Here is a 17,115-nt window from a genome sequence, read left to right as displayed (position 1 = left end):
AAAACTGTCAAAGGGAAACAAAAATAAAATAACTATTATACATGCTAATATATTAATTGTACAATGCCATCTAACAATTTAATTTTGCAGTAACATTACGATGTAACCTTAACAGAGAGTTCTTGTATTTCACCAGTTCAATGCAAAAAAATTTTACATGCCAAGACTTTTTATTTAGAGCTAAGTATGAAGACAAGGTCTCTAGAGAATCTCAGTCTGGTGAGGGTAAACTGAAACATAAATAAACAATAGAAATACTATGTAAACTTCTTCAACTAAAGATCATTTGTAGTAAGTTAAAGAAAAGGGAGTTGATCTTTTTACAACAACTAAAAACAAAGCTAAGAATTCATCTCTTCTTGGAGGAGCTAATTACTAGTCCACTGAGCACCTGATGATATGACATATATAGTCTATACATATAAACTTAAAAGCTTGTAGCAATTAGTAAATTATCCTCTCATGAAAATTAAATGCTTGATACCCAATTAGAGAAATACTTGATGAAAACTTTATTTTGAAATGGTCAAAAACTTTGCAAAATTTACAACCAGATAAGAAGTTGTAAAAGTAAAACAACGTATGAGACAAGTGGCTAACGTCAAAGATTTCAAGAAGCCATGTTATAATTTAGCAATTACAAAAGAAAATTAACATTTCTATTAAAGTGAATATAAATATTATAATCATTATTTTTCTGCACAATTATGGTTTTGGTACTATGTCTTCTATAAAAAGCACCTGTGTGCCCTCCTACTCCAGTTCTCTTAACTGCCAACTACAAGCATCCTCTATTATTTTTCTATTAAAAATATTCATACGATATCTGCGAAGTTGCACTAATATTGGTCCTACAACTCTGTCAAAAGTACTCTTCCAATTTTCATGAATTATGGGTAAGAGGAAGATATGGTAGGCTCCTGGACTGTAGTGATTTTACAAATAGTTATATGTATCCTTTCAACCCAGACACCAGCATTGAGCATATGTTTACTCAGTGGTAAATTTGTATCAACTCGAGCTGTCAAAGTGGAACAATCAATACTTAGTATCTGTAAAAACCTAAGAGTGCATGTTTCTAATTATTTAAATTTAGAGGTAATGTATTAAATATTTTTTAAGCTCTAAACTTGTCTGGTATTTAAAATAAACTTAAATTTAAAAAAGAAATACAAAGAAAAAATAAGCATACTGTTAGAAGAAATCCAAAGATATCTTTATTTGCAGAATCACTCTTTTCTCTGTCTTTTCCAAACATCACTTCCCTTTCACACTTCCCCCAGTCTTTTGGGCAAATCAGTGTTTAACACCGCTCCTCTCATCCCAGATTTTAAAAGGACCCACTGTCTGCAAAAGAGAAAGTCTCATAACCCAAGTATATTATCGTAGTGATCTTCGATGCTTTCAAAGACACCTGTGAAAACGTCAAAGCCCTAATTAGGGGATCCCCTAATTAGGGCTCCTTTTCTTTTTGGACTCCATTTCTCATATTCTGGTCCTTTGGGCCAGACGGCTTCCCACCCGATAGACCCCCCGCTTCCAGACAAACCTAAATCCTTCCCCTACTTACCACCACCCCCACTTTGGTCAACTGTCTCATCAGTCCCAAATCGGTTTCCTCTCTCTGTCACCACGCGGTAACATCGGCCCCGGTCCTGCTTCTCTGATCACTCGTTGCCACGGCCAAATCCAGAAGCATCTCTTCCTCCGGTCCCACCTTCCCGCGGGACCTCTTCGATCTTCTCACTACCCTGCTTTCAAAAACCCCCAGGCGCTTGTTTTTTCAAGGCCACGTCTCCCTCAGGTTCCCACTCCGTCTTGCCCCTCAGGCTCTATTTACCTCTCGGTTTCTGGCCATTGTCATCCCCCTCAGGCCCTCGGCTCAACAACCTCCATTTCCCTCGGATTCCATTCTAGAGCTGACTCTCCCGGCTCTCTCAACCGTCTCCCGTGGCCCCTCCGGATGCCCGTCCTCGGCAGCCCCCGGCGCCGACCCTGACACCCCACTCAGCCTTGGCTGCAGGTGCCCCCCCAAATCCCCTCTCCTCAGCCTCAGGTCGCTCTCACCTCCGCCGTCCAAGTCGGGCTCGCCGGACCCACCTCCGAGTCGGCGTCCGAGCCGCCGTCGGAGTCCGGGGCCCTCCGAGCCTCCCCGGAGTGCAGCGCCTCGAGCAGTGGGGGCGGAGCCCGAGGCGGGGAGCCCGAGTGGAGGCGGGGTCGGTGGCGGCTGCGCGCAGGCATCGCTCCTGCCCGGGCTCCGCGGATCCGGCAGCCACTCGGAAACCGAACCGGAACTGCTTCGGGAGGCGGGGCCCTCCTGGCGGGAGGCGGAGCCCTGCGGACTGGGGCGGGGCCACAACCGGAAGAGACGCGGGGCTCAAGATGGGAGCGGGAGAACCGCAGCGAGAAAACCCAAGAGCGCATTCCTCAGGCCCAAAGCAAACTGATACCGGGTGCGGCCTATGCGATTAGTAAATGGGATTTGAGGACGGGAGGAAATTATTCCAATTCCTTCAGAGGTTTCCAGCTCCTCTCCAGTATCCAATGATTATTGTTTCATTTATTGCCCCTTTACTCTGACAGTTGCTATGCCACATGCCATTTTTGTAGCTCACTTAAACCTTGTGCAAACTCTACAGAGCCAGGAAACTTGCTAGAGGCAGTTAAATGTGCCAAAGCCAGTGTTCCTACACAGATCTGCCTAACTTCAAACTCTTCTCTTCTCATTCCCCTGTGCTACCCCACCCTTAAAGAAATCCCAACTTATGCCTAGCATGGCATAAACCAAGTCCAAAAATCACCTGTGACCTGGGCTCCAGGCCCTCCTGGGCCTTGCTTCCCCAAGCAGTGCAAGGCAGACTTCAGTAGCTCTGATGGGGTTGGGGACAGGTTCTGGGGTGGATATTAGTGCAGACCCCTTACATGAGATTTCCTGGTGTGGACTTTACCCTCAAGCTAGACTCAAGGCCAGGAATGGCTGAGAAGCTTCCCACTGTAGCTCATACTCCTAGTCCCATCAGGGCCTTCATGAAGTTATCTGAGAGTGGGCAAGACATCTCACCTTTTTTATCAATTACTAGCTCTGGTAGGACAAATAGAGACCTTTCTCCGTTTCTATTGTAGGGACAAAAGCCCTTATAATTAGAAGAATCTCCCTCGCAACTCAAAAACGTTTCTGATGAAAGACCTTTGGGCTCTTCACAAAGTATGGGGCAATGCTCATCTCCTTTCTCCCCCTTTGACATACGTGCCCATTTCAGACTTCTTTTCTGAGAAATCAGCCATCTTCATTACAGAACCATTGTTCAAATTTTCACCCATGTACCCTGTGGGCACCCCTTAGATGAGGTCTTCCACACCACCTCTCCACAGTTTTCTGACTCTACAACTCAGGAAACTTCCCCTGAGCCCTATAATCCAGAGACTCATCCAACAGCCATATGGTTCCCACCCAAATCTGCAGAGCTTTTTCTATCATTCAACCTTGGAGCCAACCACCTTCTCTCTACCTTGGATCTCTAACTCAGTCCTCAGAACCAAATAGCCTACTCAGGGCTCTAAACCTGTTCAAAAATGTTTCTTAAGCAACTACCATGTGTTAGAGACAGGATATCCTTTGTTTCATTTAATCCTCACAATTCTTTGAGGAAGATGAAATGATCCTTACTTTACAGATGAAGAAACTGAGATGGCGTGGTAAAGTGACTTATAGAGGTATGTCTTGAGTCCCTGTGGTCACAGAGTTTGGGGTTAAGGAGGTGACTTGGGAGGAAAATGTCCTGTTCTCTCTGGAGGCTGCTGCAACTTGCTGAGTCACTTCCTCCTGTTCCACCTGTCCCTGCCAATCTCTGGGAAGGATGAAATGACATTGGAGAGGCAGAGAGGAGTGACTGCAGAGACAGAGGGGTGGGTGGGCTGGCCCATGGCTGAGGCCTCGCTCCCAGAGCTGAGGGGAGATGTTGAAGCCACACCTTGCCCCAGCATCCTGGAACTGGAAGAGCTCCTGAGGGCGGGGAAAATTTCTTCTTGCAACCGGGTGGATGAAGTTTGGCCTAACCTTTACATAGGAGATGCGTGAGTGGTAGCTGGCCGAGGGAGTGTGAGGGTGGGAACAAGGAGAGACAGTTCTCTTTGGTGCTTTACCAGAGATGGGGAGGAGTAGGGATAAGGAGAAATAGTTTTGCTCTGAGCAGCCGAAGCCAGGGACTTTGTCCAGGACCCCTGTGTTCTGGGAAGAGTGCAGTGACCGGATATGGCCACCAGAGGGAAGCGCGGGCTTTTCCTGCCTTAAAGAGGAGCGCTCCCAGAAGTTCCTGGAATCTTCTGGCACAGCCAAGACAATTGCTGAGTTAGGGCGGCAGAGGCCTGGGGAATGGTGATTTGGGGTATGAAATGGAGTGGCCAGAGAGTGTATCTTCCTGGTCCCAGCCTCCTTCCTCTGGACACAGAGTGGATGAGGAAGGCTGACTAAAGATGAATCAGGAAAGGTGTCACCTCTAAACATTCGCAGAGTAGAAGCAGGTATGAGTGGTGGCCAGGAAAGGCCAGAAATCTGTGGGGAGGCATGGGGCAGGAAGGGAGGGGCAGCCAGGTCCCAGGAGTGAAGCAATCCTTTCCTTCCTGTCTTGGCCAAGGGGCAGGTGGGGGCAGGGGAGGGGGGAGATGCAGATCACCTCTGGAAGAAAAGATTACTCCCTATACCAGCAACTCTCCCACCACAAAGCTCTGAGGGTGGGGCTGTGAGCTCAAGCTTGCTGTGTTCCTTCCAGTTCCCTTGGACCCTAATGGCTCCATCCATCTGAAGTAGGGAGACTGACAAAGCCTCCTTTCTGGACCCCATGGCTCAGCCAGCACCTTCTTCCCTTCCCCAGGGCCACAGCAAATAACCGCTTTGAGCTATGGAAGCTGGGCATCACCCACGTGCTGAACGCCGCCCATGGGGGCCTCTACTGTCAGGGTGGCCCTGACTTCTACGGCAGCAGTGTGAGCTATCTGGGGGTGCCAGCCCACGATCTCCCTGATTTCGACATCAGTGCCTACTTCTCCTCTGCAGCCAACTTCATTCACCGTGCCCTCAGCACACCTGGGGGTAGGACTTGGGGTCCGATCTCATATCCCGTCCTGCTCAGTCATGGGGGGATGTCCAGTTTCCCTTCAAACATCAGTGCCCTCCCATCCTTAGTTTTTAAAAAGCCATCAGGTTTTTAAAACTCCTCTGCTCTGTACTCCAGTGATTTATCCAACCACGCTGCTTCACAGACAGGGAAACAGGCCTCGAATGCAAGGCCATGCTGCGAGTTAGGAGCAGCCCTAGGAAGCCAGGTCTTCCAAACAGCAAAACAGTTCTCTGCATCCCTCAGCCTTGGGTAACTGAGGCTGGTTTCTGTCTCAAAATACTTTCAAATGGAAAAAACTCCTAATACCTAGGGTACAACAAAGGACCTGAGGGGAGCTGAACCCCTACTTTGTGTTCATTCTGGGTGAGAGCTGTGCCCCTTGTTACTTGACCCTGGCAAGCCAGTGGCCCTCTCTGAACTTCAGTTTCTCATCTGTGTAATGGGAGAGACAAGACTATGGCTCATATCACTTCTTAATATCCATTTGTTCTCCATCCATTTATTCACCAGCTATTTATTATCTTCTCTGTGCCAAGTATTGAGCTAGATACTGAGAATTCACACTTAGACAAAGCAGGGTGTCTGCCCTCATGGCACTTATTACATATTTGGTGAAAAGACAGTCAAAATGTAAAGTATTATGAGTGGTACTTATGTGAGTGGGCAAATGTGGTGAGCTATGGGAGCACAGGTGCAGGGGGCTCGATTCAGAGGATCAGGGAGGTAGGGGGATTTCCCTCTACAACAGTATTCACTGAGCCAGAGGCGAAAAGGATCAGCTGCTCTGTGATTCAAGTGATTCCTTGAGGGGTCAGGAATGCCTATGTGAGGAAGCCATGTCTCAGCTGCACCCTGACGAATGAGCAGTAGATGTTAGTCAGACCAAGAGCAGGGGACAAGTTTTACAGGCAGTTGGAATAGCATGTGCTAAGGCTGGAGGCCAGAGACCATGAAAGCTTCAGGGAACTGAAAGTTATCTCATGTTTCTAGAGCTGAGGCTTGGGGTGGTACAGCCTGAGATGAGGCTGCAGGATCAGCAGGCACCAGCTCACGGAGGGTCTTAGCAGCCACATTAAGGACTTTAGACCCTATCCCAAGGGTAGGCAAAATCGGTGTTGGTCTATGTATTTGACAGATCAGGAAACTGAGGCCCATAAAGGTTGAATGGGTTTGTTACACCCAAAGTAGAGCAGGGAAAAGAACTTGGGTCCCCACCCCAGTCCCTGGGTGGGCCAGCTGGCGGGAAAGGGTTTTTCACCAGAATGTCTTCCTCAGCCAAGATCCTGGTGCACTGTGTGGTAGGTGTGAGCCGCTCCGCCACACTGGTCCTGGCCTACCTCATGCTGCACCAGCAGATGTCCCTTCGGCAGGCAGTGATCACCGTGAGGCAGCATCGATGGGTCTTCCCCAACCGAGGCTTTCTCCACCAGCTCTGCCAGCTGGACCAGAAGCTGCGAAGTACTGGCCGGAGCTGAGGAGCCAGGTGAGGGCTGGGCCAGGTACGAGGGGGCAAGGAGGGGCAAGGCTGGGTGCAATTAGGAATGAGAGGTCAGGTGAGAGCTGGGCAGGGAACGTGGAGCAGGAAGCCAACGAGGGCTAGAAGCGGAAGGTCAGGTGCAGGCTGGCAGGGGACATGGGATGGGACCATTTCAGAAGTTGGTTGCCTGGGCTGTGTGCAGCTGGCAGTGAGGGTCAAAGGGGGCCTGGCCTACTCCCCAACCTGCTGGTCTCCCCTCGCCAACCCAAGATCTTAACAGGGCCTGGCCAAGGTAACCCTCTAGTAAGACCCTCTCTCTTTCCCAGCCCACCCAGAAGATGAAAAGACTAGGAAAGAAAGGGGTGAAAAGCATAAACTAGAAGAGATGAGGCCTTTGCACCTAGTCCTGATGCTGCCCTGCCCTGCCTCCTCAGCCAAAAGCCTGTGGGGACACACCTAAACCCGGGCAAGGCAGCAGCACCTGTGAATTGTCCTGGACTTTTCCATACCTCTGCATACTTCCCCTCAGGTCAGGACCCGAGCTACAGCCCTGGGAGAAAAGTGTGGCTGCAGCTATCTCTCCAAGCTTAGTTAATTCGTATGTCAGCCCTGCCTCATCCTTTCCACATGGGGACAGAGAAGAGGTGTTCCTGACACCAGCTATGACCTTGCACAGCCCTGCTTGATGTCAAGTTCTCCTGTTGTCATGTCAATCAGTTCTTTGCCTTAGACCCAGCACCGCACTCCCTACCTGCCCCCAATCCAATCTGATCTCAAAGACCTACGTAGTACCCTTCCTAACCTCCCTTCCTCGCTGGTTCCAGTGACCCCTTTAGGACACAAAGGACTTACTGAAATCTATTCAGACTCCTTCCTGCTTCCATTTATCCCTGGCTTTTTGTTCTGTGTTCAGTGCATTTGGAGCAATAGCACAAGGGGAACAGGTCCCTAATACCCCCTCTCCCCAAGCCACTTCTCTCCTGTTGGAGGCCCATGCCCCCAGCCACCCAGCAGAAGATGGGTTACCCCAGTGGCGACACTGCTTCTCAGGCTCCCAGCCCACGAGTGGTTGCCAAGGTGCTGCTTCAGTTTCTTTGGCCGTAGCCCTGTGTTTTCCTCTAGCTCTGTTGGGAGGAGGCAGGAATGTCTCTTCCTGGGGGGGCACCAGGATTGTGAGGGAGCTGCAGAGTGCCCACTGCCCTTCTTCTTCCACCACACCCAGCCTGGGTCTGTGGCTGTCTGGCCCCAACAGCCCACCTTCCTCACATTCACATCTCCCACCTCCCCCGGGGCCATCTGAGGGGGTTGGGGGAGGGGAGGCCTCCAGAGCTGCTCTCCACTCCCCCAACCCCTCCTTCAGCTCCTGCTCCACATATTGTTCCTTCCTTCAGCTCTCCTCAACCTTGACTTTGGCTGTGCCACACCACCCACTGGTTCACAGGGATTCCCAGTGGGGATGGGTTACTGGCCTAGGCTCTCCTGGAAGATGGAAGAGCAACGGCTTTCTCCTCTTGCCAAGAGCTTCTCAGCGCATGGTCTAACTCTTCCCCCACCCTCCGCCCAGAAGAGCTGTTTTGGTGCCTGAATGCATAGCCAACCCAACCAAGGGGAACACCTTAGCAATACCAACCCCTTCTCACATGCTGTCAGGAGAATGAGCATCTTGAGGATGAGGATTAGGACAGGAAAGAGAGCTAGGTTTAGAGTTTGGGGATAAGCGTAATGGAAGAAAATTCGCATTATAGCTGGGGTTGGAATAAGGCCTGGGGCTGAGCTGGGTGGGAAACTATTGTGGGGAGCTCTGTGGGTATGGGGAGCCAAGAGGAGGGCAGGAATGGCATGTTCCCACCCTGCTGTCTCCTCTCTAAGCAGATTTCAGGAACCTGGCAGAGCAGCAGACCTCTGATCATGTCCAATTACCCCACTTCCTCGGCCTGGGGCTCTAAGATACCTTGACTTCCAATCTCAGCCTGTCTTTCCTGTCAGGCAGCTGCCTTTGGGGGGGTGTCAGTTGGCCTACAGCATTGCATAATTCCCAGGGGTGCCATCCACCACATTGTCTGTGAGACTGGAGCCCCAGGAGTTGTACAGTGCACACCCTGTGCAGCCTTACACAGCAGCCCTGGGGCTGAGGACTCTGAAAGATGAGGGGGCCGTGGGGAGAGGTCATCACTCCCCATGAGCCCTGGGCCCCAAACCTGCCTCCCCATCTCTCCCAGCACCCATACCCACTTGACCTTACCCAGAGGGTTCAGAACAGAAGCAGGTTTCGGTGGCAACTCTCACCCCTGACCTACTGATGTGGCCCCAGGCAATCTGGGCTTTGGTTTATCTGCCTGTAACATGGTGCTCATCTCTCCCCCAGAGCTGGTCCTTACTCCCTACCATGGGGCTCTGCCACTTTGCCGCACTGGCACTGGCCCTGCTGGTGGCTCTGGCCCAGGCGGACATCCAGAAGTTGGTAAGAGCCCAGTGTGGGGTCCGCCCTAGAGCCTGCTACTCCATCCGCTTCCTCCGGCTGCCTGCATTCCCTCTCAGCCACTGCCTGCAGTCCCCACAGGTGGGAATGGACTGTCCTCTCAGCCAAGCCTTGAGGTTCCTTTGCCAGGGACCCCAAGTTCCCTTGGAGGGGGTTGGAGGGAGTGGGGGGAACATGGGAATAGAGTGAGAGGGAATTCTAAGTGTTCACGTAGCCCTTGGCCACAGCTGCCTCTACTAGCTCTCCCTAAGGCTCAGGGAGCTCCAGCAAGGGCTGAGCCCTACTCCCTGGAGCTCAGACTTCAGAGACCCATGTAAGTGGCTGTGGGTACGCATATGTCTTTGTGTGCATCTGTTATCTGGGAGTGTGAGTGGGGAAGAGTATTGAAGTTTGGGTATATGAAGAGGATCTATAGAGAACAGGGAGTGTTCTTAATAGGCTCAAATCCAAGGTTCCTAACTGACCACGATTAAACTTAGGAGGGACCTTAAAGACCATCTTGTTGGCCTCAAGGGACAGTGGGACCTGGGCCAGGAATGCCTTTTGAGAAAAGGAGCTCGGTGGAAGGCAGAGTGGCTTCTAGACACACAGCTTCTGACTGCAGGCCAGGGCTGGTCTAAAGACCCGCTCTGAACCCCACTTATACCTTTGTCTGTCTGACTTCTCATGCTTTCCTCGGCCTGAGTCTTCTAGCTCTTAATCCTGGGCCAGTCCTGTAATCCTCAGCTCCCAACTAAAGGGCCCTGGGCCTGAGCTCTGATGTTGGTGATACCACCAGGGTGTGTGTGTGATTTTGGCTGTTTTTTTTCTCTGTCCTCCTCTGTAGAAGATCCTTCCGGCTTTAACTTTCTGCCTATCTCCACACCACCAAGGGAGCTATAAAAATGGATTATCTGATCTTCCTTCTCCCTGCCCCACAGTCGACATACACATACACATATACCACAGGCAAATCCCTCCTGGGCTGCCTCTACTCCCAGAAGGGTCAGGTGCCTGGCTGGGCTTGGGGAATGGCAGGGGGAGGCCACAAGAGGGGAGCAGCACATCATGCTTTATAATTAAACTCAAATCAAAAAATAGAAACAGCATCAAGTGTGCAGAGACAAGCAGCTGGAAATCAGCGGCACAAAGTGTCCGTCAGAGAAGACCACGGCCTGGGCCAGAAACCCCCACAGGTGGGTGAGTGCCCCAATTTTTTGGGGGGGGGGTGGACAGAGCAGGCTGATGGGGGCCAGGACACCTGTGCCTGTGTGTGTTGTGGTGGTGGGGGCAGGGAGGGGATTGGGTTACATTGGGGGATAGACTGGGTCAGAGATAGAGGCACAGGCAAAGGCATAGTAGAGTCAGAAAGACCTGAGCTTGAATCCTGACTCCCATGCTTATTTGCTGTGTGACCTTCAGCATATTGCTTAATCTCTCTGAGCCTCAGTTTCCTTATCTGTAGAATAGGGATATTACCTGCTTCATAAGTATACTGTGAGGGTTCAATGTGAAAATGTAAGCACTTAGCTCTGTCTGGAACATAGTACATTTTTAGTTAGCGGTGAATATAACAATAATCATCATTAGACAGAGAAAGAAACATCAGGAAACACAGAAATAAAGAACAAGCTTTGCTGTCCTGTGGGGAAGTTACCCTCTATCCAGGATATGGCTGAGGCTTGAAAGGGGAAGAGTAATAATAGTAGTGATAATAATAGTAAGACCCACCATTTATCGGGCATCTGCCATGAGGCAGACCTTGTGGGAAGCGCCCTATTTTTATTATCTCATGGGACTCTCACAGCATGGGGCTCAGAGAAGCCCCCACAGATACAAGCACCGGACTTAAGAACTCTGCCCAGGTCTGCCCTCCTCCAAGGCAGGAACACTGAGTGCTCAGACCCACTGGCATTTCACAGTTGGCAGCTCGCCTGCCATCCTCCTCAAGGCGAGGCTTCCTTCACCAGACTCTTCACTTGTCCTGCCCTGAGACCTCCAGTCCCATCTGGTCTTCCTGGTGGGGAGGAAGAGGCAAAGAGAGTGGGTAGGAGGGAAGGTCAGGAAGAACATCTCCTGGAGCTGCAACTAAGGAGGTGGATGGCAAACAGCTGCCCCTCTGCCCTGAGAAGGCCTGTGCCTTGGCCCAAGGCCACCGGTATGTAGGCTGTGGAGCAGCATGAGCTCCTGTGAGAGGTGGGAGACAGAGGAAGCCAGTAGAGCAATGTAGAGAGGAGCAGAGACACACAGACAGAAAACAACTGTCTGAACTTGCAAACAGCTGCAACATTAGAGCAGGAAAACTGCTGCCTACAGAGGCAGCTTTTCAGCTTAGCGGGAGTCACAGGAAGGAGGCAGAATGAGGGCTAGAGTGAGTTGCGGGGAGAACCAGGCCAGCCCTGTCCCTGCTAGAGGCTGGGTCCTGCTTCATTCTCTGGTGGCCGAGGAGATGTGGGAGGAATTGTCAGGCAAGGTCCTTGTCAGCCCAGGTCTGGGGCCAGCAGAAACCAGGGGAGCTGCTGTAGCCACTAACTTCCCTTTCTTGGGTGTGCCTGAAACTTGAAGGATGAGTCGCTGGGTAGGGTGCTGAGCCTGACACAGGCTGGCAAGGTAGGCTGGGCCATCAGTGGAATGGAGCAGGCAGGTAGGGGGTGCATCCATGAGCATCAGGAGTGAGGCCCTTGATGGGACCTGAAAGTAGTACCCCTAAGTCCAAAGGAAAGGGTCCCTTACTCCAAAGGAAAGGCCGCATTATCCAGACCTAGGCCTGGGTCTCCTAAGGAGGCTGAGGGGAGGGCTGTGGCCTGACCCCTCTGCCTTCTCCTCCTCTGCCCAGGAGCCTCCAGAAGGAGCAAGGTCCAGCTGGCTCTACTAGAACCTGGCTGCCTGTTCCCAGGCACAGCTGGGCTGCAAGACACCCACTGGCCACCAGGGGGCAGCCTTACCCTATGCCAAACTCAGAGGCCTGAGCCCAGGCCTGCCAGGCTTTGCTAAGACTGGCCCAGCTGGGGCTCAAGCAGCCCCAGCTGATGGCTCCAGACCAGTATGGCTTTTGGACAACCCTGGGGCCTCAGGGATTACCCGACTCCAACACTCTATATCACTCTCTAACTCATAGTTGCTGCATACCCAGCCACTCCTCTCTCATTCTTAGATCAGACCCCCAGAGACTCCTCAGTCAGGAAAGGCCAGGATCTTTAACATGAGGAATGTGGCCAGCACAGGAGCAAAGACTTGCTTGAGGCCACAGAATGGATGGTGGCCAGGCTTCCCTCCTTCCCTCTAAAGTTCTCTTCCCACTACTTCGGGTAGCCTCCCACTTCTGTGGGGAGTTCCAGGCCCAAGAGCCTTTAATCCCAAAGAGATGCCAAGCAGAGAGGAGCCTGGAAGAACTGCGCTTCCCTCCACCGTGGCCTAGGTCTGCTCTCAGGCCCCACCCCCACGGGCTCCAAGGGGAGGCCCTGGAATTCTAGCCGCTTCACAGTGTTTGTGTTCTGGGCGGAACCTGCCCCCGGCCCTTTCCGCTCCCGTGCTAAGTCCTGTCCCTACACCCACTCCCCCACTTCTGGTCCCAGACCATGCCTTAGGTAGGTGGCAGGCCACGCAGCCTGCCCTGAGAGGTCATAGTGGAAGATGAAGGGGAAAGCTGGGTCTTCATTTCCACCTTGCCTACCAGCTGCCCACTGGGTGAGCTTGGCCAAGCCAGTGGCCTCCTGGGTGCCTGTTTCTCTTTCTGGTCCTGGCACCGCCTACCAGAGAGGAAAGATGTTTTTCCCAGTTTGTACATTCCCCAGTCACTGGTTGAGGGGGCCAGGGACAGTTAGTCAAGATAGGAACTCATTCCCAGCACGGCAGCAGACTCGTGTTCTGGTGCCACTGACGTCCCAGCTCTGCAGGGTCCCGGACTCCGTTGGCCAGCTGCTTCCTGAGACAAACCGCCCCACCTGGGCGAGGCCTGACCTGCAGCGCTTGCCTGAGTCGTGGGGGTAAGGAGGACATTCCCAGGATCTATAGGCAGATGTGGAACAGCAACACCAGGCTCCCCCGTAAAGATGAATGGGTTAATGACCACTCTCTGGAGCCCCCAAAGATGGTAACTGGAAGGCCTGGGGACAGAAATGCAGGATCACAAAACGATTGAAACTGCAGCCTTGCTACGCATCGGCCATATGGCTTTGGGCATCACTTTAAAAAATTATCTCTGAGCTTCAGCTTCCTCCTCTGTAAAATAAGGACCTACCACATGAGGCATCAGCTCATTCACTATGGAACTGCTAATGAATGTTCATAGTCTAGGCCTTTCACTTCACAGATGGGCTCCGCTCTCCAAGCACCTGGAACTGGGAGGGGATGGGGACCTGAGGACCAGCCCTGGAAGGAGCAGAGGAAGGGACTTGAGATGAGTGGCCTGAGTCATTGAGAGCCACAGTCATCTGAGGTCTCCATTCCTACAAAGTCTCAAGTGACCCACAACTTAAGGAGTGAAGGCAGGAGAGAGGGCTTCTCAGCCCCACGGCGGTGACAAGTTTTTGGTTCCCTTGTTCCCTAGGAAAGGGTCTAGGCCTCAGCCTCAGCTGACCTGGTTAATAACCTCATGCAAACTAGCTGAGGCCCTTCCCGCATCGTCCCAAGGATGCCTGGGCTCTGCATTGCTCCCGGGCTTCTGGGTCAGCTGGAACCACCTTCGGGGAGCCTGCCTCCAACCACCGTGGTATCCGCTGTGTTCCAGGATGGACTCGTTGCAGAAGCAGGACCTCCGAAGGCCCAAGATCCACGGGGCAGTCCGAGGGGCCCCCTACCAGCCACCTACACTGTCCTCGCTGCAGCGCTTGCTGTGGGTCCGACGGGCCGCCACGCTGAGCCACATCAACGAGGTCTGGCCCAACCTCTTCCTGGGAGATGCGTAAGTACAGCCCATGTAGGAGGGTGGAGGGAGCAGAAGGGGAGCCTCTCCTAGAGCCCTGGGCAGGCGGGGACACAGGCAGCCCCTGCTCACCTCCCACTATCACTTCGCACATGTTTCTTCCCTTTTATATTATTTTAATCAAGGAAGTAGAACACACATAAGAAAAGTGCATAGAGCTTATGTTATTTTACCACCCAGGTCAAGAAATAGAACATGACTTGTGCCCCAGAAGCCACCACTGAACCCTTTTCATCATAACCCTTTTCCTGTAGAGAACCACTAAGTGTTGAAACAATTATTTTCTTGTTTTTCTTTATAGTTTTACCACTTATGTACCTAACGATTCATTTTGTCTGTCTTTTAAAGTTATATAAATGGAATCATAGTGTGTGTTTTGTGCCTGGCATAATTTGCTCAAAATTTTAAGATCCACCCTTATTTATTACATGTAGCAGCAGCCATTCATTTTTCATTGCTGTATACTATTCAACTGTACAACACACCATAGTTTATCCATTCTATTGTTTATCCATTCATATAGACATTTGAGTTGTTTCCACTTTGAGGCTATTATGAACACCGATCCTAGAAACATTCTAGTACATGTGTCCTGGGAACACACATGGGTTTCTTGAGGGAGTATATGTACAGGTTGGGACTGTGAGTCATTTTCCCTAAAAGTTTTCTTAGAATTCATAACATACAGACCAATAGATATGGATATTAGAAATTTTCCTTACTATTTAGAAAATATGGACTAGTATCTTGCTAACAATATGGCAAATATGCTATACCTCTACAGATAACCAGTAACAAAACTCTCGTTGCCTTTTTAAAAATACATACACACATACATACATAAATGCTTTTTCACTTTTTTTTTACTAAAATGGTTTCATTTTATAGTCCCATTTTATAATCTGCTTTACGTAGAAAGCTTTTTAGATGGAGTCGTATTTCATATTTTTAAAACATTCTTAAACATTTTGTTTTGTATTCCACATTTTTCACAGTTCTGTATTCTGCATATTTCTCAATATACACCGACACCTTTCCTTGTTTACCTGTCATCTACTATATCTTAGTGGTTGCATAGTACTTCATTTACCTGTTAGAGGATATTTAGTGATCCCCCTGGTTTTTCACCATCTTAAATATCATTAGATCCAGTTTACATGTCTGTGAACACAATTTAGATTCTTTCTTTAATTAAGTTCCTACGAGGAGATTTGCCGGGCAAAGTATGTGTACATTTCTAAGGCTTTTGATGCATGTGGTCAAACTATTCTGCAGAAAAGTTGGCCTGAGTGAAAGGAATTCTTGAACTCTAACCCGGGCCAGTTTGCTGGTTCCAAACTCTACCCTTGGAGGGAGGTGGCAGAGGAGGGAAGGGGGCAAGTTCCAGCCCAACCAGAGCTGACCCAGTGAGATCTACCCCCACTTCCCAACTCCCCCTGTGCCCTCTCTCCAGGTATGCAGCCCGGGATAAGAGCAAGCTGATCCAGCTGGGCATCACCCATGTTGTGAATGTCGCTGCAGGCAAGTTTCAGGTGGACACAGGTGCCAAGTTTTACCACGGATTGCCCTTGGAGTACTATGGCATCGAGGCGGATGACAACCCCTTCTTCGACCTCAGTGTCTACTTTCTGCCCGTTGCTCGATACATCCGAACTGCCCTCAGTGTTCCCCAAGGTGAGCTCCTGGAGAAAGGACTGGGGTGGAGGCGAAGGTGGGGGTGGGACCTGGGGCTCTCCATTTTTCCAGTAGCACTGATAGATGGAGTATCTGGGCCACAAACCTCCCCAGCAACCCTCCCACCCTATGGGACAAACGGTTGCTACCATTTGGTGAGCATCCTCTTTGGGGACACCTTGGAAACCAATAGTCACAGGCATAACTAAGGTCCAGTGTGGTCATCAGTATCTGTCAGTAAGAGACTGGGTGTTGTACAGGACCTAGCCAAGGCTCTTGAGCAGGCTTGTCATAGGGTGGCAGGGGAGAAGGCAGAATTGTGGGGAAAGAGGGAGATAGACACTCCCTGTAATCTGTCAAAACCCCAGGGGTCTCCAGGAGTACCACCCCCCCACCAACCCTCCACCAACCCACCAGAGTTGCCAGAGGAAGCACCTTGAATCAGCAGAAGGGAATCTCAGCTGCTAACCTTAGCTCTGCCACTCACTTGCTGTGCGATTGTAAGTCAGGTCCTTTCTGTCTCTGGGCCCCAGTTACTGGATGCTGGAATAGGTACACTGAAGGATGGCCAGAAGGATCTTTGATTCCCAAAAGGGCGGGTGGTATGAGGGCAGGTAGCTGATGCTAGGTTGGGTCTTCCCGCAGGCCGCGTGCTGGTACACTGCGCCATGGGGGTGAGCCGCTCTGCCACAGTTGTCCTTGCCTTCCTCATGATCTACGAGAACATGACGCTGGTGGAGGCCATCCAGACGGTGCAGGCCCACCGTGATATCTGCCCCAACTCGGGCTTCCTCCGGCAGCTCCAGGTTCTGGACAACCGACTGGGGCGGGAGACAGGGCGGCTCTGAGCTGGTGGGCAGCCAGAAGCCCTGACCCTCCGGCCAGCATGGCCCGACCCAACCAGCCTGGCCTTGGGAACAGCAGCCTCTGCTGTTTCCAGTGACCTTGAAATGTACATAGTAAGTGGGGGCTTAGCTGAGGCAGAGGCAGGGAGAGCTGGGTGGTAACTTTTAGCGAGTGGATTTTCCTGACCCAATCCAGAGATTCTTTATGCAAAAGAGAGTTCAGTCTGTCTCTATAATAAAAGGTTCATCGTAATAAAGACAGGAGACATTTTGGTAGTTTGTGGGGGTGGTGGCTTACTCCAGGGACGGCACGAGGTTCCAGAAGGCTTGCCAGCTCTGATTCAGCAAGATGACAGCCTAAGAGTCTGAGTCCCTGTCAAGGCTTCATGAAGAAGGAGGGCAGGTGAGGATCAATTAGTGCTACCAGCCTTGGATGCCAGAGGGAGGAGTGGGGTACCAGTCCTGAGAATTAGCCAACCTTTTCTTCATCTTGTCCTCACACCAAGATCTAGGTCGTCTGAAAAAAAAAACAAAAACAAACCAAGGTTCGATGCATCATCATCCTCTCCATGCCCACCCTATCCAAAACTGACAATCAAAACTTTCTGTACACAGATAGC

General features: G+C 51.0%; 2 protein-coding genes across 5 annotated transcripts in view; one reads left to right on the top strand and one right to left on the bottom strand.

The window, feature by feature from the left end:
• Positions 1 to 2,283, bottom strand: part of SAMD8 (sterile alpha motif domain containing 8) — a 48,876-nt gene extending 46,593 nt beyond the window's left edge. For 2 of the 4 annotated variants that reach the window (XM_039872162.1, XM_039872163.1), the window contains exons 1-2: positions 2,068 to 2,173; positions 1,571 to 1,751 (exon numbers count right to left, since the gene is read on the bottom strand). In XM_039872162.1, coding sequence (XP_039728096.1) covers positions 1,571 to 1,600 — 30 coding nt within the window. In that variant the 5' untranslated portion in view covers positions 1,601 to 1,751; positions 2,068 to 2,173. Of the gene's footprint in view, positions 1 to 1,570; positions 1,752 to 2,012 lie in introns of all 4 variants that reach the window. The other 2 variants (XM_039872164.1, XM_039872161.1) reach the window with 2 other exon arrangements.
• A 1,554-nt stretch (positions 2,284 to 3,837) lies between these two features.
• Positions 3,838 to 16,752, top strand: DUSP13B (dual specificity phosphatase 13B). The gene is made up of 8 exons (XM_039872165.1): positions 3,838 to 4,074; positions 4,872 to 5,089; positions 6,488 to 6,600; positions 8,960 to 9,154; positions 10,154 to 10,248; positions 13,782 to 13,955; positions 15,430 to 15,650; positions 16,296 to 16,752. The coding sequence occupies exons 1-8, from the start codon at positions 3,863 to 3,865 to the stop codon at positions 16,496 to 16,498; spliced, it is 1,431 nt and encodes a 476-aa protein (XP_039728099.1). The 5' UTR covers positions 3,838 to 3,862; the 3' UTR covers positions 16,499 to 16,752.
• Positions 16,753 to 17,115: the final 363 nt, after the last annotated feature.

The sequence above is a fragment of the Pteropus medius genome, unplaced genomic scaffold (assembly GCF_902729225.1).
Source record: "Pteropus medius unplaced genomic scaffold, Ma_sr-lr_union100, whole genome shotgun sequence".
NCBI classification, from domain to species: domain Eukaryota; kingdom Metazoa; phylum Chordata; class Mammalia; order Chiroptera; family Pteropodidae; genus Pteropus; species Pteropus medius.
This window is presented reverse-complemented; position numbering and strand designations above follow the sequence as displayed.